This window comes from Amphiprion ocellaris, chromosome 10, assembly GCF_022539595.1.
Source record: "Amphiprion ocellaris isolate individual 3 ecotype Okinawa chromosome 10, ASM2253959v1, whole genome shotgun sequence".
In the NCBI taxonomy this organism is placed as follows: domain Eukaryota; kingdom Metazoa; phylum Chordata; class Actinopteri; family Pomacentridae; genus Amphiprion; species Amphiprion ocellaris.
In genome coordinates this window covers 16,281,910-16,307,854 of record NC_072775.1, presented here as the reverse complement: position 1 = coordinate 16,307,854, position 25,945 = coordinate 16,281,910, and the positions used below count along the sequence as shown (strand labels likewise).

The 25,945-nt window shown below is 40.3% G+C and overlaps 1 protein-coding gene across 6 annotated transcripts in view; it reads left to right on the top strand.

Annotated features, from left to right (window-relative positions):
• Positions 1-24,259, top strand: part of fgf12a (fibroblast growth factor 12a) — a 47,536-nt gene extending 23,277 nt beyond the window's left edge. For 4 of the 6 annotated variants that reach the window (XM_055014672.1, XM_023276582.3, XM_023276581.3 and 1 more), the window contains 4 exons: positions 2,410-2,520; positions 7,906-8,009; positions 19,022-19,220; positions 21,289-24,104. In XM_055014672.1, coding sequence (XP_054870647.1) covers positions 2,410-2,520; positions 7,906-8,009; positions 19,022-19,220; positions 21,289-21,404 — 530 coding nt within the window. In that variant the 3' untranslated portion in view covers positions 21,405-24,104. The other 2 variants (XM_023276579.3, XM_035951140.2) reach the window with 2 other exon arrangements.
• The last annotated feature ends 1,686 nt before the right edge of the window (positions 24,260-25,945 follow it).

Sequence of the window (25,945 nt, the reverse complement as noted above, 5' to 3'; positions counted from 1 at the left end):
CCACAGATTTTTTTTCACGCACTAACACATGTTGCAAGCTCTGGAGTTTGCCTTGTAGCCAAACACACACATGCAGACACACACACAGTACACGCTCTCCGCTAAATGATTGGAACTGATGAGCCGTCAGCAATTGCTCGGCCCGTACGGAGGCCTTAATTTATGTAAGTGTAGTTATCACATGTGATTTACTGATGTGTACACTCCCGTGTGCTTTCACACACACACACACACACACACACACGCACACACACACACACACACACACACACACACACACACACACACACACACACACAGGAGCACACACATATTCTCCTCACCCCTGCCCGTGATGGATGATGAAGGGCCTGTCCCAGGAATTGATGGCAGTAACCCAGGGGTAGGTGAGTTGGGGATTGATGGTCAGGATGATGTACAGTTGAGCAGACATGAACCCACTCTCACTGGGGGTCACTACTTAGCCTAGTCTCTCTGTGAGCTCTCGTCTCGACGCTCTTGTCTGGGTACAATATAAATAGAGCTCATGCTGTAATTATTGCAGTAATCAGCTTTCAAGCAAAGACTTAACATCTGTTATTACTGTTGAAGACAGATCTAAAACTATCTCTCTCTCCTGATACCGAGTTGGAAATTGTTTCTCCCCAACCAAGTCATTTGGGGTGTTTTTGTGCCTGACTGGACTGAAATGAATTGCTTGTCCTCCAAATGTTGTTATGACCTTGGAGAACGGTCAGCCTCACTCATGTTACTTTATTCCAATCACATACATGATTTATCAGAGCATGTATGCCTGTGAAGAAAGCATTTTTAGTCACTCAGTATTTACTTAGGCACTTAAAATGAAACTAAGCACCAATTAAATTCTGACAAAATGCATAATTTCTTCCTTTTGTCAGACAAGCTGAGAATAAACAAAGATTTGTAACATCCAGCGTCTGTGCCGCTGTCGGCTTTCAATGGATGGTGTCTCAAAATCTCAGCCTTTGGAAAAAGCAAATAACAACAGTTTCATTATTCATAGTGAACCTTTAGAAAATAAGACTGCATATATTTACTGTCTACCTTTTCTTTTATCTGCACTGGAAATGAGTTTCATTGATCTCAAAGCGGTTTTCAAGATACATCAAACAATACAATTTATCCCTCAAGCGTTTTCTTGTTAAAAGTCGCAATCCGGGTCTGATTTTTACTAACGGTGTCATCCGATTCTGTCTTCTTCTTCCTGCTTTTATATACAATCAAAAAACCCGCTGGACATTTGACAGACCGTGGAGACTGTATGTACATTTACCCTCAGATAAACATAGCTTTCCCAGGAATTGCCGGAGGGTGAGAAGCTTTCTCAGCCCTGAGCTAATCCTCGTTTCCACCTGCTTCCCTGAAATGTGGAGTGCTTTGAGCAGCACTCTGGCCAGGTGCCAGAAGTCATACCCTCCAAAAGTTGGAGGTCGGTTCAGGGTTATCGTAAAACTCCAAGAAACTTTAGGTCAGTTTAACCTAAGAAATACCAGTGGGATCATTTGGAGTGAAGCATGTCAAAAGCTGCCTGTTAAAGAGAGTAACTTCATCCAGTGTCAATCACATCATCTCCAAAATGCACAGTTGCTTCATACCAAATAAAGAAACCACTGGCATGTCAGTGTGCATTAAATGTGATTCTAAAAGTGTCTCCAAATGGTGAAAACAGTCACATCCCTGTACTGGATACACTAATTCATTATGAGAGGGGACAGCATTCTCATTGATTTTCTGTTATGGTGTTCTCATTGTAAAAGCCTTCGGTCGAACAGCCCTTTTATGGGATTATGTGGTGTGATAGATGATTCATGACAATCTGTCCATCCTAGTATTACTGATATTCAGCAGCTGGTAAGAGTTAAGCAGAATACTGAAGTGTATGTTTAATTTTTTTATTTGTGGGCAAATGTGGAGGCTGGATTGAACCATGAGAATGATTAGACTGCTTCAAAAAGTGATTCATTCTAAATGAGTATTTACTTTTTATGTTTACAAACAAACTGTATGAATAATTATTGAATTCAGTTTTGCAGTTTTAAAGAAGTTAATATATATGGCAAAAATGGCTTTAAATGAATTATTTTCAAAAGATTGCTCCCCTGGTACTCTCCATCTTCCACAGCCAAGTTGCCACATTTTAATCAACTATACATAACATTGTATGTCTTTGTGGTTTGAGCATTTAAAATAGCTTGATATAAACATCTGGGGGTGTAAAAATACAGAGGTATCTACTGAACTGTATGTTGTCACAATTATGAGACCGCTGTTCTGACATATTCTTGTTGGGGATGGGGCTGTGGTTTGGCCGACGGTTTGTGTGCATGTGTGCGTGTTTTCTGTGTGTGCGTGTGTGTGTGTGTGTGTGTGTACGTGTGTGTGTTTCAGAGCCACAGCTGAAAGGCATCGTGACACGACTGTTCAGCCAGCAGGGCTTCTACCTGCAGATGCAGCCGGATGGAACCATCGACGGCAGCAAGGACGAGAACAGCGACAACAGTGAGTGGAGCATTATGGAGGCTACAGCTTCCAGCATAAAACATTTAATGGCTCTGAGTCAGTTGGTTATGTAATATATTACCACATTTCGTATGCTTTATCATTTTTAATTCTTATATAACCGACGCTGTTTGGGCAGCCTAAAGCGCACCGAAATTAGTTTAAAATGCCCTCACTAAATTGGATTATCTATATAAAAATATGTACAGTTTTTAAAGGGAACTGTTCAACAATTTCCACAAGGCAGAAAGCCATCTCTTCTACATCTGGTTATGCAATAGTATGTGTGGATATAAATGTGTGAAAACCTACTCAAGTGGTTTATGTATTCTTAGTCTGGCTTCTCAACATTGTACACTGCAAATGGTGGAGGTTCCGGTATCATAATTTGTACTCCTAGGTAACATAAATTCCACGATCCCTACCAAGGCCTTACTAAGTGAACCATTTCTACTGTGTACACTGCGTGATTCCAAGTGCCAAATTGTGCTGATTGATACAGCTCCAAATCATATGTGATTATCACAGCAGATTTTCCTTCCTGGAAAAACCCATCGCCTGAAACAACTGTATTCCCACAGCTTCACTCCTTGTTACAAAGCTCCCTCCCTGAGCCACTACTTTGCTATATTTCACCACCAATCGACTTTCCATAGTGGACTGCAGTGGATAAATAGTCTCCAGGGTACAGTCCCTGAAAGCTCACAGCCCCCCCAGTCCACCCGTGTACGAAGAGAAAAGGGTGAAAATCAGCAGAGTCTAAAACATATATGCTTTTGTAAGACTTTCCCATGAAGGTTCAAGGAAGAGATATATGTCAGCGGAGAATGGTCGTCAAAGCGATAATGATGACACTCGGAGACTGGAGTGAAGCCAGACAGGAAACCAATCACGACCTTTCTTCTCTGAAACATCCTGCCAATCTTAAAGGAAGCCAGAGCCAAAGCTGCTGGACCGTAGCAGTCATGCGGTGAAAAGAACGGCCTCTCCCTGTCACTCGTCGCTTTATATTTTAGCAGCCAATAGATCCTTACTGAGAACTACTTATAGCATAAAGAAAGGTCGTCAGGACAAAATGGATTAGTCAATGAGGGGAAAAAGTATGAAAACAAGATCCACGTAATGCTTTTTCCTCTGTGCACCTTGAGCAAATAGCTCTTTTTGGGGCCTCCATTGTGTACTAAAGGGGTTTTGGCTAGTGGGGTTTTTGTTGTATGTGAGGGTTTCCCCACCTCTAGGTAATCCTCTAGTTAAGCAGTCCCACTGGCCAAAGGATGGAGGAATGCAGTGAATAATTCAACCACAGCAAACTAAAAATACCACCTTCTCCGTTTGTACCCAATGAATAATTCTTTATATGAGATGCCTCAAGCTTACAGACAGTGCGAGGGAAGACACAGAGAGAGCAGGAGATGCTGCAAGAAGACTCTGAAATGTTTCTGAGCTGAACATGGAGACAGGAAGAGTATTAAAAAAGGGGAGAGTGATTAAGAGTGAGAGAAATGGATGAAGATTTGGTATTCAGGTCTTGCACGGAGCTATCGATTGTCTGGCTGGATTATTAGAATAATAGATTACCCCCACCCTTGAACCATGCCACCCTCTGACCTGCAGCATCCTCAGAAGCAGCAGCAGATGGAATACAGTAATTTATTTTCAAGGGGTGGTTCGCTGGAACCGATGTGAACGAGGAGCATGATGCAGCCAGCATACTAGGTGTGACCTGAACCCAGAGAGCACGTGGATTCCATTTCTTATTATTTGCTCTATTTCTGCGTGGAATGACAATAAGTGCTGGGACAGAGCAGAAAATATGGGGGGGAAATGCATAAAAAGAGATAATGGAATTCTGCCTTAATCAAACCATGGCTTTTGGAGAGTGAGACCTTATTAGATGTTCAGCAAAATGTGAGAAGCTCTGCATAGAATACAAGAGAAGGCTGCTGCTTCCAGCCTCGATATACGGTACAAGTATGTAAAATTACTGAAGGGTAAGCATGACTGACTGGCAGAGCTACGCTTAACTAACCGCAAGGGCTGTGTAACACCATCCAATTAATTAACACCCATGTTCAAATTTGAACAGTTATTAATTTGATTGTCATCAGTTGATCGCCTGCAGTAATTACCTGCACACTCTGAGGCTGCAGAAAGATACTGCTGGTTATGAGACACCTGCAGTATCAATCATTCACACTCTCTCCCTGATGCTCTGAGCTTGATGGATGGGATGAAGAAAGACTTTTATTAACTGAAGCCACTAATTTCAAGCACTTTCAAGGAGGCGTGAGGGAAACATAATATTAAGTAATAAACTAATAAACACATATAAGCACACTCTCTCAGCTTTAGATTTGTGTTTCTCTCTAGATTTGGAGACGTGCCCCTGGCATTTGAAATTTGCCTCGGTGTCTTTTAAAACCTTTCCTGCAGGGTTTATTTCCTGCTGCGCCAGTATTCCTCACATGAGACACGCTTCCTTTGGCCTACCTGCAGGATTTGCTTGTAGCCGATTACACCACTGGAAGAGCTGCCGTGGAAGGATTTTGCTTTATTGGGTTGTTTGAACCCATTTCATCTGGCCCCTTTGACGACAGAAGATCCCTGCAAATCTTTTAACTCTCCCTGCAGCGGCCGAGCTTCTGCCGTTTTCTCTGTGAGAGATAGGGTTGAGGTTATTACGGCCGAGGAATCGACTTCAGAGTAGCCATCAGGTACTCCAGCGGCAGTCAGTGCAGCTGTAATTATGGAATCCATCAAGTGCAGGAGCTGAAAATAGAAAAGCTGCGCATTTAGAAGGTTGCCGAATGACGGCTCTTGTCAGTTGTTTAATTTTTTGGCAGGCAGATGAGATCATGCACAGCAGATTGTAATTATAGCAAAATAGTGTAGTAGGATGCCGTATTTAATTTTTTTCCCTCCCACTTCTCAGGCCAGGCTGAAGTGTGGATGGTGGATGACAGACATAGGAGAGGTAAAGGCAAAGCAGCCATGAAAGTGAGGGAACAGAGATGACCGAAAGTAAGAAACACAGAATCAATGCTGCTAAAGGACTCATATTCTGTCATTATACCACAAATATCTGGACCTCAAGAGTATCTGTAAGAGTGGCCGGTGTGTATCAGCCACACCGGTGACCCGAGGGCGGGGTTAAACCATTGGCAGGCGAAAGCAGCACGTCGATATTTATTGAGTGAAATTGAATCTGCTCGTAGGACAGACCCGTGTTGGCACGTCTCCTCTTTTCCCTGCCAGCTTTATCTGATAGTCCCCATCGGCACTTGCAGAACAATCATTCCAACAAAACAGGGAGTCCGCAGTACGTAACGCGTGTCCTGACATTCTCACCAAGACCAGAGCCAATGAAAGTCACAGTTCAGTCCTCAGACACAGAAGAAGCTGCAGAGATACAGTATGATGATGATAGATGAGGGTCTTATGTGGAAACAGTTTTGGTTGTTTCCCATCAGACATTTCTGTCTGTGCTGTTTTCATCGGCGCTCTTACACTGGAAAAACTGCCCCTCTCAAAACAAGAAAAAAAAACTTATTTCAATTAACTTTTACCTTGAAATAAGTGAAAAAATCTGCCAATAGAACAAGTGAAAAATGGCTTAGGAAGATTTCTTGAAATAAGATATGATATTTAGAGTCTTGAAATCTCAAAATTAGCTGGGAAAACTTATTTTAAGCTATATTTTTTACCAGGAATGTCAAGCTTAGGTGTCTTAAAATAGCCAGATATGCTAAAAACAAAGCAGTTTTTCACACAATATAGATTTTCGCTTTGATGTAACCTCCTAATTTGAGACATATGAACCCTCCTGTTGTCTTCATTTACGGGCACCAAAAATTATTGTTTCTATTATATTCTATAATATTGTCTGAAAAAAATAAAAAAAATCAGCAAAAAAATACTCAAAATTTGCAAAACCTTCATATGTATCTCAGTTAAATTTTAAACTTTCTCTGATCTCAGGTCAGTTTTAAACTTCATTTGATCTCAGGACAATTAAAACTTTATATTGATCTGATCTCAGTTATTGACCTCAGGTCAGTTTTAAACTTTATCTGACCTCAAGTCAGTTTTAAACTTTATCTGATCTCAGGTCAGTTTTAAACTTTATATTTGACTTTATGTTGATCTGATCTCAGGTCAGTTTTAATCTTTATATTTAACTTTGTATTGATCTGATCTCATGTCAGTTTTAATCTTTATATTTAACTTTGTATTGATCTGATCTCAGGTCAGTTTTAATCTTTATATTTATTTGATTTTTTGTGAATGTTCTTAAGAAACATTTTTAACATTTCTTTTTTTCCACCAAAAAATGTTCAAAGATTTCCCAAAAATGTTGAACATGTGGACATCAGAAGTTTCACTGTGAAAATAATTTTTTCCCACATTTTCAAACTTTAAAACGGGTCAATTTTGACCCACAGGACAACACGAGAGTTAAACTTATTGGAGTTTTCTTGTAAAATTCAACTCAAAACAAGACAATTTCAAGATTTGACTTAACAAGATATTTAAGATGCGTTGTCTGAAAACAAGTCCCTCTATCTTGCTGAAATGTCACTTGTTAAGTGAATTTATCTTAAATCAAGTGGGATGAGACATTTTGACAAAAAACAAGACAAACAGACTCAGTCAGATTATGAGTTTTTGCAGTGTAGAAGGTGATATCTTGATGCACCATTCAGCAATAACTCCATCAAATGTGGTGACCACTGTGGGTTTGCTGTTATTTTACAAGGCTACTTTCAGTGAAATCTGATCAAACCACACTCACCCAGGAGCGATGAGGCAGATTAGCTCACTTAATCTCTTAATAAATATTGTCTATGTCTGTGTCTTCTGAACTTTAACATTGATTATTAATGTTTAATGAATATTTAATATTGCAGAGAGGATTTTAAAACAGAAGACCAGCACTTTAGTAACTGTTGAACTATGCACTGCGAGTAAGCCTCACTTCTTACAAAGTCACATAAATGGTAACTAGTGTGTTGATTTTGCAAAATCTGCATCATCTATGAGAATTGCATTCAACTATAGAGGGCTCTATAAGGATGTGCAGGATGTTCTGCCATCTTTTCTGTCATCATTTCACTCAGCTGTCAACACAAAATTTTGGATTTCTGCTTTAAAGTTAATGCTTCACTGTGAGGTACGTCAGTGTTCCCGCTGTCCACGTCCTGTACTGTTCACTTTGCTGCTGACAGATAGCCAAAGAACAGAGATCAGAGGCTGTTGTGTCTACAAGAGTTAAGTGAAAACTCAATTGTCCTATTCTATCCTTTCTGTCTGACGTCTCTCTTTTGTCTCTGCCTCTTTGTAACTGTCTGTCTCTTCTCCTCTCCCTCTGCTCTGTCTGCTCTGCAGCCCTGTTTAATCTTATCCCTGTGGGTCTGAGAGTGGTGGCCATCCAGGGGGTGAAGAGTGGCTTCTACATTGCCATGAATGGCGAGGGCATGCTCTACAGCTCGGTAAGACGCGAACCTCTCGCTCCAGTCGCACTGTTGGGTGGGTTGCTTGTGTGTTTGCGCCGCCAGTGCGTGTTTGTTCGTTTACACGTGTTGTGTTTTGTTCTGGCTGTTGTCTGTTTTAATATCCCACTGCAGTACAGACTCAGCTCTTCCAAAGCCTTTCATCTCTGCTCAATTCAAGAGCTCTTCAGATGTGCCTTTGTGTTGCTGTGCAGCACTTATTACCCCCCCCCCCACCCACACACACACACACACACACACACACACACACACACACACATACACACACATACACACACACACACCCCTTGTTGTTGAAGCAGCACTGTACATGTTTTACCTTTAATTTGACATCAACTTCAGTACTCAACCCTTTTTAAAAAATTGCTTTTTCTTAATTTTACTCATTTTACTGGCTCATTATGTAGCTGCAAAAATGAATGTCTTTGTCTTTTTTTTGTTTTGGGTGCTGTTGTTTTGTTTAACTCCTCTTTGTTTCATCTGTTGAGTATTCCTGCTGTTATGAAAGGATGCTACACTGCAAAAAATGGCAATTTTACATGTAGTGTTTCATTTTTTTCATATTAGTCAAATGCACTGCATGATCGCAGTCTTGCCAAAAGGTAGAATTATCCCATCCTATGAGCATTAATATTTAAAACTCATGAGTAAACACAGAAGACTGATATTTTACTACTATATAGGCCACTGTGGTTGTGCACGTGAGCATGCAGCTAACATGGATGTCAGCTGGGAAAAGCATGAACACATGCGTCTGAGGAAGATGAGTTGTAGAGGGAGAGAGCGTTTGTAGGAGAGCAAGAGAGAAATGGAATGGGAGTCTATCAGAGAAATAGAGGCAGGGAGATATCCCAGTTGGCATGGTTATATAACCTCAAGTCTTATGGTTGGCAATCCACTTGATAAGGAGAAGATAGTGTTACTGAAGAAAGAAGAAGCTGGGAGGACTGCATTAACCACAAAGCTCTGCTGTGGGACTCGGTGATGTCAGTCTGATTGCCAGACAGCCGTGATGAATGACTGGCGAGAGTTGGAATTCACAAACTGCCCATCAAACTTTTTCCCTCTTAAAACACTCATAAAATACTTGAAGGACACGGCGCGCCGGCGTCTGGTACATTTATTGATAAGGGAGGCGCTTTACTGTGAGGGAGACGATGACAACGGTTCGATGCGGGCCAGCTAAATGTGTTGCTTTATTTAAAATATGCAGTTAAATAATGTTGTCGTTTCAGTACAAGAAGCATTTCTCGCTCAGTACAACTTGAGCACAAGTCGGTGCTTCGGCAGATGTATGAGCCATTCTCGGGTTCAGGGAAGGACGTACAGTAAATGCGCAGGCTGCTATGACTCACCCAGGTGGACGGATTCATTCATAACCAAAGACTCATAAACAAGCACACAATCCACAGCCCTACTATGAAGCTTGTAATAACCCTCCACCCACCTGTCTATGTCTAATTAAAGTTTAATAGTGCCCAGACAAGCAATCTTTCCATTTATCAAATTGAATTTAAGTTGGGGATGCTCAGTGACCCCCGCATCCACACCCACCCGTTATGAAATCATCATTTACATCAGAATACGCAGTTATTATTAATTACAAGTGATTCAGTATGTCAGTGTCAAATGACAGCTTTCAACGTGACAAACATGACTCCCTGTTTATCATTTTAACCATCATTTTTATGGGCGCTGGAGCAGATTTTTGACCCGTCTATTACAGGGAGAGAGGTTGTTCCATGGAAGCAGACATTTCTGCAGTACTGGCTGAAAGACCATTTTAATCAAAGCCACAAAGTCAATGCACTCTCCAGCCATCTGGAGGAGGTCCGGTTTTCTCAGATGTGAAGCTCGGGAAATTAGCATTGGTAAGCAGAATGTTGGCGGTAGGTTGGATCGGAGGGAGGCTCATAAGCCTTGGAGAGCCACAGACTTCTCAGAAACAGATGAAATTAGCATGCAAAGCACTGGATGAGAGCACAGATCGCCTCTGTTTCTCTCTAATTCCCGTTATTTATCTGTTTAATTTAACACCACAGATTATGCATGTGATAGACAATATGAGAAAGTGTTTCAAAAGTGAGGATGGCTGAGGGGAGCATTTCAGTTCTTTATTCCCACTTTTATGAGAGCTCTCATGGTGCAATCACAGCTATAAAATAAGTCCTTCACTTTCATTCTGCATATTCACATTTACTTTTATTGTTATTTATCCAGACCTTTATCATTTTCCCCAACCTCCTGTTATTTTCATCCACTCTTGCTCCCTTCTCTCTCCTTCAAGGTCTCCATTCCACTCTTATGCCTCTCCAAACTAAAAAAAAAGTTTCTCCCTGCTTGTTTGGTTGTCTTGTTTTGTCTTCCTTACATCTGAGAGCAGAGATGCACAGCTCTCTCTTCCCCTCGCTCCCGTGGGAGATAATTACTGAGGGATATCCTCCTACCTCTCTAACGCTCCCTCCCTTTTCCTTTTTCTCTTCCTGATTCTTTTGCACCGTCTTGTTAGTGAGGGAATGCGACAAGCTTCATCTGCTGCGTGTTCGTGGTGATTCTGAGGAGTTGTGTAGCCACTCGGTGAAGCCTTTCTTTCATCTAGGCGTCGGGTATCTTAGATCTCAGTTTACTATTGCCGTTGATCAGTTAAGTGGTTACATATGTGCCGGTTGCTTTTTGGCTTTTCTTGCTTGGAGTGCAGAGCTCAGTGTTGAGGCTGTTGCTGATTGGAAGCTGATGTAGCCGAGGGTGAGCAGGGTGATGCTGCTTATGTGGAGTGTTTAGCGATAAAGTGCGTGGGGGCTGAGCATCTACAATGAAGAGTTCCCCTCCATTATTTATAACACTCAATATGACCTACTTTACAGCACAGCAGGAACCACTGTTCTCTCTCTGTTTTTGACTGTTTCTAACTCACTCACTCACTCACTCACTCACTCACTCACTCACTCACTCACTCCCTATCTGTCTATCTATCTATCTATCTATCTATCTATCTATCTATCTATCTATCTATCTATCTATCTATCTATCTATCTATCTATCTATCTATCTATCTATCTATCTATCTATCTATCTATCTATCATCTATCTATCTATCTAATCTGTCTATCTATCTATCTATCTATCTATCTATCTATCTATCTATCTATCTATCTATCTATCTATCTATCTATCTATCTATCTATCTAATCTGTCTATCTATCTATCTATCTATCTATCTATCTATCTATCTATCTATCTATCTATCTATCTATCTATCTATCTATCTATCTATCTAATCTGTCTATCTATCTGTCTATCTATCTGTCTATCTATCTATCTATCTATCTATCTATCTATCTATCTATCTATCTATCTATCTATCTATCTAATCTGTCTATCTATCTGTCTATCTATCTATCTATCTATCTATCTATCTATCTATCTATCTATCTATCTATCTATCTATCTATCTATCTATCTATCTATCTATCTAATCTGTCTATCTATCTACAGGTACAGGGGTGTCTGAGCTGTTCATATCCTTTCTCTCAGTCGACTACAAATTTCACTTCTTATTATTTATGTCACAGAAACAAATAATGAGTCACAGTAAAACCGTCACTGAGGGCCCTGAGAGAGCAGTAAGAGAGAGAGAGAAAGAGTTGTGGAAGGTCAGGCAGAGGTTCAGATTTTGTTTGACAAACGACAATGAGCATTTGTAAGTAGGCTGTGCTTCTCTGCCAGGCTTTGCTCTTTTCCTGTCTCTTGAACAAAACGTCATCTGTGTGTATGTGTTGAAGTGCAGTGTTGGTGCAACTAATTGGTAGATATTGCACTGAACAAAAATATATAATAGGGCATGCAAATTACATTATTTTCTGCTTTGAAAAGTTAATTCTCATTTCAGCTGCTCTGGTCAGAAAAGCTGTTCATCTAATCATAGATTCCCAACCATTGAGGTGATTTACATCCTGGTCAGGTATGGCTTTAAAGGACAGTGATCTGACAGCATGACCAGCACACAGACTCTTCTGTCAGCATAAAAGGCCACCTTAAAACGCAGCTTTATTCAAGTGAGACGCTGCCACAACAGCAAGAAAAAGATGGGAAAAAGGTTGTTGGCGTACTGGACGCTGGCACGTCAGTTAGAGCCAATTAACATATTTGCTCTGTATATAGATATTGCTTAATTGTTTACAAAAATGACAGAAAATTTAAAAAAATCCAAACACCATTTGTAAAGCTAGTAACAGTTAGTGTTTGGTATCTTTGCTTGATAAATGATTCAACTGCTAATTTATTTTGAAACCTTGATGAATAATCGTCTGTCACTCTGCTAACTCATTACTTGACCAGCATTTTCAGTGCACGTACTCGCTGTAGTTGCATGTATGTATTGACTGTGTGACAGGTAATGGATTGTCAGTGTGTCTCTAGAATGAAAAAGAGAAAAATATAAGAAAGTAGGAATATACGTTAAGAGTATAGAATACACCATTAATGTCCTCTTTGAAAGAAGTTTAGGAAGGACAGAAGAAAACCTTGATCCAAAGTGATCGACTTTCAGAGTGAGGCAGAGAAAAAGATAAACAGGGAGGGGAGGGCAGAGATAGAAAAGTGAGAAAGAGATTTTTTCAGTTTAAGTAATGTCTAGACAATCCCCGACCCGAATCTCTCGGAGAATAATAATAAGCACACCGGGAGTTCCATGGCAGGCCTGGGATTGTCACAGAGGCCAAATCTCTCAGATACACCGGTGGCTCAGGCCCATATTTAAATTGAGGTTCTCCCCATTTCCTCCACATCTTTATCCAAAGTCAAAGGACGCTGTCGGCAGCTCCTTAATGCAGAGCTGGAAAGCTGCCTCCCTCCTCACATGGAGCCAGTAGCTAATTTGGATTCAGCATGCGTTCAGCTCAGTTCTGTTGGCAACCCAGTTTCATATCCATTACATCTTGTTCTCCTTCTTGGTGTTTCATTTTACATTTCCTACACTTACACCCCCACGTTCTACAAACCCCTAACACACACATGGCCACACTTACATCTGTATGAATGTGCGCAATCACTGGGTGTAGTTGTTTGTTTTCTCGTGTTTGACCTTTTATAGCAGCTGGCTCCAAAAATTAAGTTAACCTGAAATCAAGAGAAACAGATGATGCCCACTATTACAAAAATGATAGCTGACATTAAAATAAATGGTAGAAACAGCCAGCTAAAGGCTCCCTGTGGAGATGCTGAGCTCTAGTGGTGCGTTGGAGCTGGTTTTCTGTCAGAGTGGCCCCCATTTTGTTTATCTTGAGCAGACAAACAAGGACAAACATGCACGTGCACATGCATGTGTGTGACACGATACACGGTCCTAGCAGGGATGTCAGAGGCTACATGCAGAACACATGCATGAATGCGCCATCAGAGGTGTGGAAGAAGAAGACTGCAAACTGCTACACATTTGATATACACAATGCGGGATTTATTTTTAAAAATTGGGTTTGCAAATATTTTATGAGGAAGGAAAGGAGCCCTATCTTTATAGAAAGGACCATTTGCTGAAGGAACTACCAGTTACCAAGATACCAGCTGATTTTAATGTGCAACTTTTACTGATTTTTAAATTAGTAGCTACTCTTTTATGTTTTGATCCACTACCATTTTGCATCTCTGCCCTGTGTAAATGCAGACAAAATGGGAACTCGGTCTTCAAATTATGGCCTCTTGGTTGGGCTGACATTACAATGATTTGTTTTCTAGCAATACAGACAGTGATATAAAAAAAAAACAGTTGCATTTTCACCAGATGAGTCACATAACTGTGTTTGGAGAGAATAATGATTCAGGAGTGATTGGAATGACTTTTTTTTTGCGGGAGTGTGTCTGTATAGAAGATAAATTATTTTTAAAAAAAAGCCGTCTGGAACCTTTCTCATGGTGTAACCAAAACAGTTATTTGTCTTGGATAGCATTCAGATCTAACTTTTCACTTATCATGCAGAGGTGTGTGATGCTGTCAGACAAATATGTTGACTCATGTAGAGGCAATAATTGCAAGACGCTGCAGACAGAGTACCTCTTTCTGGTCAACATCATACTTTCTGACGCTACAGTATTTCCACACAACTGACATTTCTTTTTGGACTCAAATCTTCCTTTTCAGTGTTTCCCCCTGTTCATCACTGATTTTGCTGTCCGCAAGTCAACAAACTTGGTGTCTTGTGAATCGCTTTAGAAAAAAAAAATTAAGAATTTTATCCAAGAACCCTTAAATTGGAGTAAATTGTGTTCCATCACGCATGTATTTTTTTTGTAACATCACCCCTCCTGCAATGTGATGACTCCCGATGTGCGCAATAAAATAACGATTCTGAAACAATATATTGTGTAGCCTAACCCCATTGCATCAGTGATGATCAGAAACTCTAAAGACTACCTATAAATTATTTCTCCTGTGAATGACACCTGCCTCCTTCAAACCAGAAGAAGCAGTAAATTCAAATGGCGCCCTTTTGTGAAAAAAAAATGGTGTTAAGTGTGCTGAAACGGCTGAAACATTTATATTCAGTCCACAGTTTGTTGTTTATTTATCTTCAGCTTCATGCACAGACTCCTAATGGTGCCATGTGAGCTGTCTCACATGGCGATTTTCACTAACAAGTCCTTTGCTTTTCTCCTTCAAATCACGACAGAATACAAATAAGCATCCCTGTAATTAGTTCACTATCACTAAGCACAGGCTATTAGCCCTGAAATGTGGCACGTCTTTGTTTTCCAATTTTTCTTTCTATTGTGGCACTAACAGCTGTGATTGATTATGTATTCCTGGCAGGGGAATTGACAAAGCAAGCTTGTTGGTGTGCATTTTAATGTCTAAGCCCATGTGTGTTGTGTTGAGCTTGTGTGCACATGGTCGCTAATGTGTTTTTTCGTGCTTTTGTCGTGTCTGTGTGGTTCTGCGGTTCGTGTCCATTAAGGAGATCTCATTAATCACACTAGTCTCTGACCCCTTCTCTTCACCCTATATTTCTACTCAGTCATCCACAAACAAGGTACTCTGTCAAAGACTTCAAAGTCACTTACATTCCACCCCTATCATTCCCAAGCCACAGCCAGGGTGCTTTCTAAACTGCTCCAAGCCTTTACATGGACAGTAACAGAGCATCGTCCTTGTGAAGAAATTTGGAGGGGAATCTACAGTGTGTCAGCAAAGCAAATTGGCTGATTGTGAAGGGTAGTAGAATGCACCTATATGTTTCTGTGGGGGTTAGTGTGTGTGTGTGTGTGTGTGTGTGTGTGCTAACAGATGAAGAAGGGACGGATCCTGCTGGTGTGTAATGTATCACTGTCTGCCCCCTACCCACTCTAACACATATGTTCACACACAGACACACACACACAGCCAGACAGCCACAACGTGACCCCCAGCGCCCCGATCGGAGAGAGATGTCTGCTGCCTGACAGTGTGTCAGCAGGCCCAGATAAACTCCGCCACCAGCTCTTCACAAAGCTTGTCCTCCCTCCTGCTGACCAGCGAGACGTTTCCACACCGCTGACCATGCGACCTCACCTTCCCCGAGTCCTTTGCACAGCCTGCTAAGCACTGCTGTATCTTATAAATGAGCGGTCACGCTTTGGCTCGTGCTGCTGAACCATGGCGTGCCATGTGAGCAGATTACACACTCTTCAAAGTGCTCTGATTTTGACTGGGATGGATTTAAAGCCACACAGATTCATTTTATGTGGACAAAGATTCAAAGGACTGTGTATATTAACGAAAGTGTCAGATGGAGAGCAAAACAGGCCTAAAAAGGAGAGTGAATATTAGATTTGCATTTGTCAGGTGGCCAGAGATGTAGCTTCAGCTCAGCACAAATTTACAGTGTCTATGAAAAGTATTCATTCATCTTTTGTTGCCCTGCATTGAATCATGGCTATCATTTGAATTATTATTATTGTTATTTTACTAAATTTTCAACAAAAATCTTGTTCATGTCAAAGTGAAAACATATTTCTACAAAGTAATGCCAATTAAGTGAAATATATATACTGTTAAATAAATGATTTCATAAGTATTCACCCCTTTAAAGTGACTTATTTCATTGAACACAAAGGTGCAGCCAGTTGGTGCTAGAAGTCAGACTGTTAGTTAAATAATGCTCATCTGAGTGCAGTGAATATGTCTCAAGTGACTGCAGTATAAAGACGCCAGTATCGTGAAGGTCCAGTCAGTGGTGAATCAATACTCCTGGCTGACAAACGAATACTCCAAGCAACTCTGTGAAAAGGTTACTGAAAAGCAAAAGTCAGGAGGGTGAATACAAGAAAAATTTCAAATCGTTATTTATCCCTTGGAGAACAATTAAATCCATCATTAAGAGATGGAAGGAATATGGTACGTGTGTAAATCACTGCCTCAAGCAATCCATCCTCAATAACTAAGTGAATGTGCAAGAAAGAGACTAGTGAATAAGGCCACCAAGACACCTATGACTCCTCTGAAGGAGTTACAAGCTTCAGCGACTGTTATGAGAGAGACTGTGCATACAGCAGCTGTTGCCTGAGTTATCCACAAGACAAAGCTTTATGGGAGAGTGGCAAAGAAAAAGTCACTATTAAGAAAGTTTGTATTAAATCCTTGACTGGGGTTCACCGGAAGGCATGTGGAAGTCTGAAGTCAACGGGAAGAAGGTTCTTTGGTCAGATGAGTACAAAATTGAGCTATTTGACCATCAGGCTACATGCTATGTTTGGCAGACACCAAATACTGCACATGGTCACAAACACACCATCTTTACCATGAAGCATGGTGGTGGCAGCATCATGATGGATGTGGGGATGCCTCTAGGCAGCAGGTCCTGGAAGGCTTGTAAAAGTAGAGGATAAGATGAATGCAGTAAAGTATTTGGAAGTCTTGGAGGAAAACCTGATATGGTCCACAAGAGAACTGTGACTTGGGGGAAGATTTGTTTTCCAGCAAGACAGTAACCTAAAGCATACAGCCAAAGCTGCACAGACATGGTTTATCGACAGTAACGTCAGAGTCAGAGCCCAGACCTTAATCCAACTGAGAATTTGTAGCTCGACTTGAAAAGGGCTGTTCACTTACAATCCCTGTTTAAACTGCAGCAAAGGCTTCATCTACTAAATACCAACTTGAAGGGGTTGAACATCATCATTATGCAATCATTTATTTTGTTTCAAATTTGTTATTAATTGACATTCCTTTGTAAAACCCTGCTTTCATTTTGACATGAAAGAGTAATTTTTGTAAACCCTTGTCAAAAAAGCTAAATTACACTGACTTTGATTCAATATTGAAAAGCAATAAAAGGGTTAGGGTTAGTTGCATGCTTGCTGTATGTATAAATAAGCTGAGAAATTTGTCACAACAGCTATATATATATATGTGTGTGTGTGTGTGTGTGTGTGTGTGTATGTATGTATGTATGTATGTATGTGGATTTACATATTATGTCATTGTTGTGTTTTTACAGATTGCTGCACTGCCTCTAACTGACCAAAAAATCAATTAACACTTACTTTGATTTGTTTTCTGCATAATGTGGGTCCTGCACCTTTTCATGGTATTTTTATATGATATTTTTTACCTGAATTACAAAAGCAAAACACACTGTTATTGGTGAGGAAATATGTATTTTCTCAAAAGAAATCCTTCTTTGGGACACTTGCCTCCTGTTCAATACAGTGGAAGTGAATGGGAGTGCCTTAAGCATTGAAAATAATAATGAAAAAATCAACACAAACAACTATTTTTTTAGTGTGAGTGCAACTCTTACTTGCTTTTCATGACTAATTCTTCAGTGGCCACAACCTGAAAATTGCCAAGAGCACCCCATGACATATTTTCTCCCAGCTTCTCCTTGGTTCTTTATTATTCACTACTTTATTTTCTCTCTCTCTCTTTCTTTTTCATGCACACACACACCTACCTCCAGTCACCTCCAGCGGGAAGCAGAATTGGGTTGTCTGTCAAATCGACAACCTTAAAAGGGCACACAACCCTGTAGGAGATATTAATGAATGAAATACAGCACTGACACAAACACACACACACACACACACACAGTACAAAATCTGCCTTAACTGAGATGGCCCAACACCCACCGAACCAGCTGTTCTGCATCACCTGCATCTATTTTGGACACACGCGACTTCCCCGCCCTTCAGACTGACTGTTAGTTTTTAATTTAGCCTCATGCACTCAGGAAGCGTTCAGACGAGGAGGGGAGCAGGGACGAGGAGTCAGGGTGATGAATTTGGCATCCACCTTGTCAGCGCGTGTTAATCAGTGCACCTGCCTCAGTAAATATAGATTTTGCATGAAATTGTCAGTTACACATTGACTTTTCAGATTTTTAAAACAGTGCCACCATTATCCTCATTAAAATGTAACAGATTATCTACATTACTGTGGCTTAGATATGTAATGGATTAGAGAGTCAAGAGCATTCTTTCCTCTATTGCACTGTCATAGCAGAAAATCTGGCAGCGCACTTGGTCCTGACAGCGTATCCAGTATCTGGTTCTTTCCATTTTTCCTGTCATTCCTCTCCTCCTGTGTGTCCCCTTGACTTTATCCTTGACTTATTGCTTTGATAATGAAGCCAGGAGATAAAAATCTCCCATTGTTCACCGTTATTCTAATAAGGCGATGATTCTCATTACTTGGATTTTGTGTGTGTCTGTGTGTGTGTGTGTGTGTGTGTGTGTGTGTGTGTGTGTTTGCATGAATACAGTATGTTTTCTGACCTTGGCAACATCCACATACTACTCATGAGAGCCAATATTGGCAGAGTGAAACAGACACAGCTTTCTGTTTTTCTTTTTTTTTCTCCAACAAGACTTTAAAAAAAAAAATCGTCCGTCTGTTTCGCTGCTGTGTATTTGTGCATGTCGCCTTGATATTGATGTGGATGCAAATTTGTTTTCTGTGTATACTAATTCTGTATGCAATACCTGAATATTTGCATCCATGTCCCGATCTTTTTTTGTAGGAGATGTTCACGCCAGAGTGTAAGTTCAAGGAGTCGGTTTTCGAGAACTACTACGTGATCTACTCGTCCACTGTGTACCGGCAGCAGGAGTCAGGACGGGCCTGGTTCCTTGGCCTCACCAAGGAGGGACAAGTCATGAAGGGTAACCGGGTCAAGAAGACCAAGCCCTCATCACACTTTGTGCCCAGGCCCATTGAAGGTAGGAGAAAATCTTGTAGAGATACAGTATTGTATTTGGAACAGCTATGGAAGTGATGATTTTAATGCTTTGTTTGTTGTTGCCTTTGTTCGTTTATAAATATATTTCTCATTATGCTAGAATTTTTTAATTTTTATATATATATATATATATATATATATATATATATATATATATATATATATATATATATATATATATATATATATATATATATATATATATATATATATTTAGTGACAATATGGCCAGTAAAAACCAATACAACGACCAGTATGTATATACTGTATGTAGGTATCTGTCTTTGCACAACAATCATTAGTTTTAAAGCAGCTCTCCATCGGTACTAGTCCGTCTGTGACAAAAAAAAAAAAAGTCTAAACTTGTCTTCTCCGGCTTTGGAGGAACTTCCCAAAGTTTAAAAAAAATCAATTTTCCAAACTTTTTAATCGTGGTTGGCCTGAGACCTGAAAAGTGTAATAAAAGATAATATTGAGTTGTATTATGAGAAAGTTGGCTCAAATGGTTTTGGAGCTTGACCCACGCTACAGAGTAAAGGCATCTGCTGTTTCATTTACAGCCATTGCTTTTCAAACATGTCTCTTGCGAGTGTTCCAGCTTCACGGAGGTGCAATACCACACTGAACAAAAATATCAACGCAGCATGAACAACTTCAAAGCGAGACCAGTGCACAGACTTGGACCAGTGATGATAAAAGGTCACCTTAAAATGCGGTTTGTCCAAATGACACGATGCCACAGATGACAAGAGAAAGACGAGAAGGCTGCTGGCAGTCAGTTCGGGCTGGAGCCAGACACTTGAATGTCCACAACTCCATTTGTCATCTAAGAAATAGTTTCAGACAGCTCTGGATAGACGTGTCCAACAATGTTATTCTGTCCCCTAAAATGTCTGCCAACTTCACCGAGTCCTTCAGGGAGAGTGGGACAACACTTCACAAGCCAACATCAGCAACATCATCAAATCTATGTGTTACAGGTATTTGGGACTATGCAATTCAAATGGTGGCTACATGTGACGGACTTGCGATTTCTGGAGTTTCTTATTATTTCCAGTGTAGTGCATACTTGGTTGTTTCATAATATATGTTCTGTTCTCCAGATGCTGTGTAATGGAACAAAAAATCCTTATTCCTCAACATTAAAAAGAATGGATAGAACTTGATAAAATATTACATGCTGCACTTATATTTTTGTTCAGCGTAAATCACTGAAGTACCTCTTGAAAAGCTGTATGAATTCTAAGGTATAAGGTTGTATTGAGATTTGGCTAATTTATCGCATAACATTCACAAGCGACACCGTAAAACAATCCATTAAAAACAGTGGCAATATGGCAGCAAGATGCCAGAAACAGTACCTACGAAAACGAAGGAATAGTGTAAGGTTCAAAAAAATTATAAAAACTGTTACAATAATAGCAAAAACAAATTAAAAAATCAGTATTTTTAGCAGATTTAAATACAGAAAACTGTAAATTTGCAGTCGTACACTGTAAAAGACTGTTTTTTTATTTGTTAAAATACAGATTTTTGATGTAAACAATAAGCAATTTTTTCTGTGATTTTGCTATATATTATCTGAAATTTTACAACACGGAGGAAATCTGTAAAATATCAGTAAAATGTCTTTAAAAATCACAGTTAAAAATGTTCATTTTTTACAGTGTATATTCATTCAACTAACTCTGGTTTTCAAGTATCAGGCTTAGGAAGTATCTCTAACTTTTGTTTAGCTGTTGTGGCTACAGATTTATTTTTAACCTCCTGTATGTTTCTTGTGGGAGAAGACTATTATCCGACAGATATTATCATGAAAACCTGTCCAGCAGTGTGATAAAAAAGTGCTGACATTGCCCTAATTCCCTTGTCTTATCCCTCTCAGCCTGGTATAATTGTCCCAGCCTCACTCCTGACCTTGTCTCTGTCTGCGCATCCATCTCTTCAATCTGCTCTCCATTGTCCTCTTCCTGAGCTCCTCCTCTGTTTGTCCTCCCCTCTTCTCTCCCTCCATCGCTTTCCCTCTCTTTGCATCTCTGCCCACACAGTTTGTATGTACAGGGAGCCGTCACTGCATGAGATAGAGGACAAGCACCGCTCCAGGAAGAGCTCAGGGACTCCCACCATGAACGGAGGGAAAGCTGTCAATCAGGACTCCACATAGCACCAGGGGGAGGGGCTTCCAGCTGGGGGGCGTGGCCTCATCCTGACTCAGGGGAGGGGGCCATAGGAAAACTCACGACCCCCCCGATATACGCACCACCATGCCCTCTGATAAAACCAGAGGGTGTTGCGACGACAAGGAGCTATTACTGTACACTCAAGACAACAAAAACTGAACTCTTGCCTGTGAAAACCTTTTAGATGAATTAATATGAAACCAGAGGATATATATGAAGAAAATAATTTTCAATCAGGACTTGACCAACATTTTATGCAAAAAAAAGAGAAAAAGCTGTGATAAACAAAGTAATGGTGGTCTCCCTTCACACAAATACGAATATCTCTCATTTTCAATTTATGCTGTGAAAAACAAGCTTTAATACATGTTCAATTTTCATACACTGAGTTTTTTTTTTTCTAAATGCTATTGCACTCTCATATGCTTTGTTGTGTTATTGTTGTCAGTAATAACTATACCATCATCATTATCATTATAATCATCATTACTAATCCGTTTATCTTATCATCCCAGTTACTATCATGGTTATTCTGGCTTTCTTTTTTGTTTTGGGGCCTAAAAGAAAGTATTTTTTAATTACTCATGTTTTTTCTCTCACAGTTTGATCTCGAATGCACTGTCACACCACTTTATTCTGGTGTGAGGTTAAAAAAAATGAAAGTATCGATAGTTCTCTATGTTGGACTCCAGTGGAAACAGAGTGTTAAGGGTGGGATGTAATTTACTCAGGTGTGTACTGTAAGTTAGACTAATGTGACTAATAGGACACAAACTCCCCTATGTTGTCCTGCTGCTGTGGCAGGACAGGACTGATACAAGCAATATAATAGAGAGCAGCCTAGTAAGTCTCTAAATAATACTAATAACAGCTGACAAGACATCGCCGTGGTCGGTGTGTTTGTCGGTAGAAAAGACTGACAAAGAAAGTTGCGTAAGTTGGTAAAAGTTGGAATCAAAGGAAACCTGTTTTGATATAGCTTCCGTATAATCTTAACATTTGCCAGGACTATAAGGTTAGAAGCAAAGAGATGTCCACACTTGTCAAAAATGACAAAGAAATAGTATTCTCTCCAGAAGCTGAGAGGAAGATAATGACCAGCATCAGCACTACGAGCCATGGCCAAAAATGGTCACCTCACATTTGCACCTCAAGAAACACAGACCCCTTTCTCTGCTGTTAGCTATAACAACAACTCTCAAAATATAACTATATACCAGTATTCATGCTTTTGAACTATATGGACAAATCATGAATTATTCTTTGATGAAAGACTTCTGCTGTTTTTCTAAGCGAGAGATAGAAATGGACATTGTTTTGGCATGCCTAGCAGCGGAGGGTTGTGTCGACTAATTTTTAAGAAGTTCTACTGTTTCTGTTACTTTTATTGTGAAATCATTAGTGGGTTTTCAACACTGGTGGACAGGGTGCCTGACTGTTTAATAAACCGATGACCTGACATGTGGATATTTTCAATGTAAGGTCGCAATCATTTCAGCTTTCCCAGCACAATGGAAGCAGAATGTTTCATTGAGGAGCCAGTTCATCTGGATTTAGCCAGGTGTGAGGAGGATGTTTTACCAGTCTTGGTGAGGTAATCTCACAGTTTATTTTTTCTGAAATGGTAACACATGCACTCTCCATCCCTCCTGGTTTTGTGACCCATGAAATGAGCCATTTAGCTGCATTGTGGAGGAAAGCTTCTCTTTCATAAATCAACATACTGACAGGGCTGTATAAACAAGGTTAATTGACTGGTACACCACATACGCCGTGTACGCTGCCTGCTGAGCTCATTCCTAATCCCCAATTAGTTTGTCTAACTCAGGAAGTCCTACAGTTGTTCCATGAATGGGGCCAGACATGAAGGCTGGTCCGCCCATTTGTCCAGCGCTCGTTGCACAAAGGCTGGCACCGGTGTGGTGTTTAAGGATTGGGGTCAATGGTGTTTTTAATCATCAAAGGTGATACACAGCTAAGCCTAGCCAGCTGGCTGAAAAAGGAAACAGGCGAGACAAAGCATGGCCATAGCATGACTGTAAGAGTTGATGTAAGTTTGGTTTATGGTGAGATCTAATAAGAGAATTTGGGGAGAATAGGTCTAAAACTTTTATATGCAACGTTTTGATCAGTATTTTAGCGAGAGTTTATATACCTCTCCGATATCTGGTTGGAAACCATACGCTCGGTTGGTGGTATGTACAGTAAATAGCACACATTCAGTTGCACAGAGCAAAGCGCAGTGATATACCATAATGGATCTGGAAGGGTCTTCCACCTCTGGCCTGGGTCCACAGCTGATGCAAGTTATCTGCAAGAGCTAATGGTAGATTAGTTCAACTTCCACAGCACCTACTGCATAACAGTGATACATACAGTATATTAGACGTGACACTGAGAGTGAACAGGCAAGACCAGCATATAAATATCTTTTTACAGAGGTTTATATTGGTGCAAATGAGGTACATGTGGATTTAAAGCAATGCATGTAATTGGATGTACTCAGTGTCAACTGTTGACAGCAGAATGGAAGGATTTGAGAAAGGAATGCATAAAGCGAGGTGGTAAAAATAGCTGATGTGAGAGAGCAGTAAAGCAAAGCACTTTTAATGTGGGTTTATTGATGTATGAAAGGTTGAACGAAGGCTTCGGTCGTATGAGATATTAAATATAATTTAATATTTTTCTGTTTGCAGATGATTTCACTGCATTGGAACACGCTCATATATGCATTATGAATTGTGAGATGACATAAAAAAATATGCATTGATAATAAAAATCAGAATGAAGTTAGTGATTGTTTAAGAATAAAGACTATGTTATCAAAAAAAACTTTTCACCTATGCAGTAATTGATTGTGTTGTGGATCACGGCTGACTTTTTTTTTTTTTTTATATTAATGTTGCGGGGCTGCACAGTTGCGTAGTGGTTAGCACTTTCGCCTTGCAGCGAGAAGGTCCCTGGTTCGCGTCCCGGCTTTCCCGGGATCTTTCTGCATGGAGTTTGCATGTTCTCCCTGTGCATGCGTGGGTTTTCTCCGGGTACTCCGGCTTCCTCCCACAGTCCAAAAATATGCTGAGGTTAATTGATTATTCTAAATTGCCCGTAGGTGTGAATGTGAGAGTGATTGTTTGTCTCTGTATGTAGCCCTGCGACAGACTGGCGACCTGTCTAGGGTGTCCCCTGCCTTCGCCTGAGTCAGCTGGGATAGGCTCCAGCCCCCCCCGCGACCCTAGTGAGGATTAAGCGGTGTATAGATAATGGATGGATATTAATGTTGCTCTTTACAGCTTGAGAGGCGGCAGAATAAGCAGACAAACAAATCCATCAATGTGTGCTGTTATGCGCTTCAGATTCAGGAAAGTGCAATCTGTTTCCTCTATCATTCACCGGGAGTGATTTATCTCCTCACTAGCCCCTAAATCCGATGTGTCATTTTGGGATGGCGCTCCTTCGCCCTTAATTCTCCTGTTGTCATGGAAACAGACCTTCCGTGCCGTCTGAAAGGAGAATGAGGAGGAGGAGGAGGAGGATGAAGGCTCCCTTGACTTTCAGGACGTGGCTTGTATTCTCTCCTGCATGATGGCTGCAGCACAGAGCAGCAGGGTGTCATTTTTTTATTTTATTTTTTTCCATTCTCTTCTATTTTGGTGTTTCCTTCAGTTACAGTCAACAGCTGACAAGAGTGCAGGCCTGTAACCTGGGGGACAATATGTACTCACAATAAGATACAGACAAAAGAACAAAACGATAGAGAGAAAGGAAAAGAAACTACTACCACTTTCTCCATCTCCTGCATTGAACTAGGGATGTTATTTTTTTATTTTTCTTTCTCCCCTGACAAATCTACTGTTATACACACACTTGCTCACACACACCAGATATGTTTTCCCATGCACATCTTGTCATTCCAGTCCTGGGTGTAATTTATCTAGTGTATTGATTCATCTTTACTTCAAAGAAAGCTCTGGCATATACAGTAATTGAATATGTCTACAGTGGAAGAAGTCTTCAGCCACAGAGACTCCATGAGACTGTATTTGAGAACAGCAGTCCTCTGAGCTAAATGCTGATGTTTGCATCAGGCTCCCAGTGCTGGTTCTTAGCCTGTATGTTTACCAGGTGCACTATCACAGTATGCTATGTTGGTATGCACCAAAATGAAAATACTGTAACTTGTAATTCTGATAAGAATTACAAGTTTCAAAAAAAATATAGACAAATCAATATTTTGACTAGATGATGGATCTAGACGAACAGTTAAGTCGACATCTGAGCCAATAGTTGTTGAAACATTTAATGGAAAAGCACAAATGTCAACATGGTGGTACTACAGAAAAAATCATGGAAAGTCACTGGATGTCCAAGTCATTCAGTTTTATTGTGTGAAAATGATGAATGTCTTGCGTCAATTCACCCAGTAGAAAATGAGATATTTACTAAGATAAGGGAAAACTTTGCACACCTGATGGCACAAAAAAAAAAAAAAAAATTTGAAGAGGATCTGAACTCTGGCAAACTCATC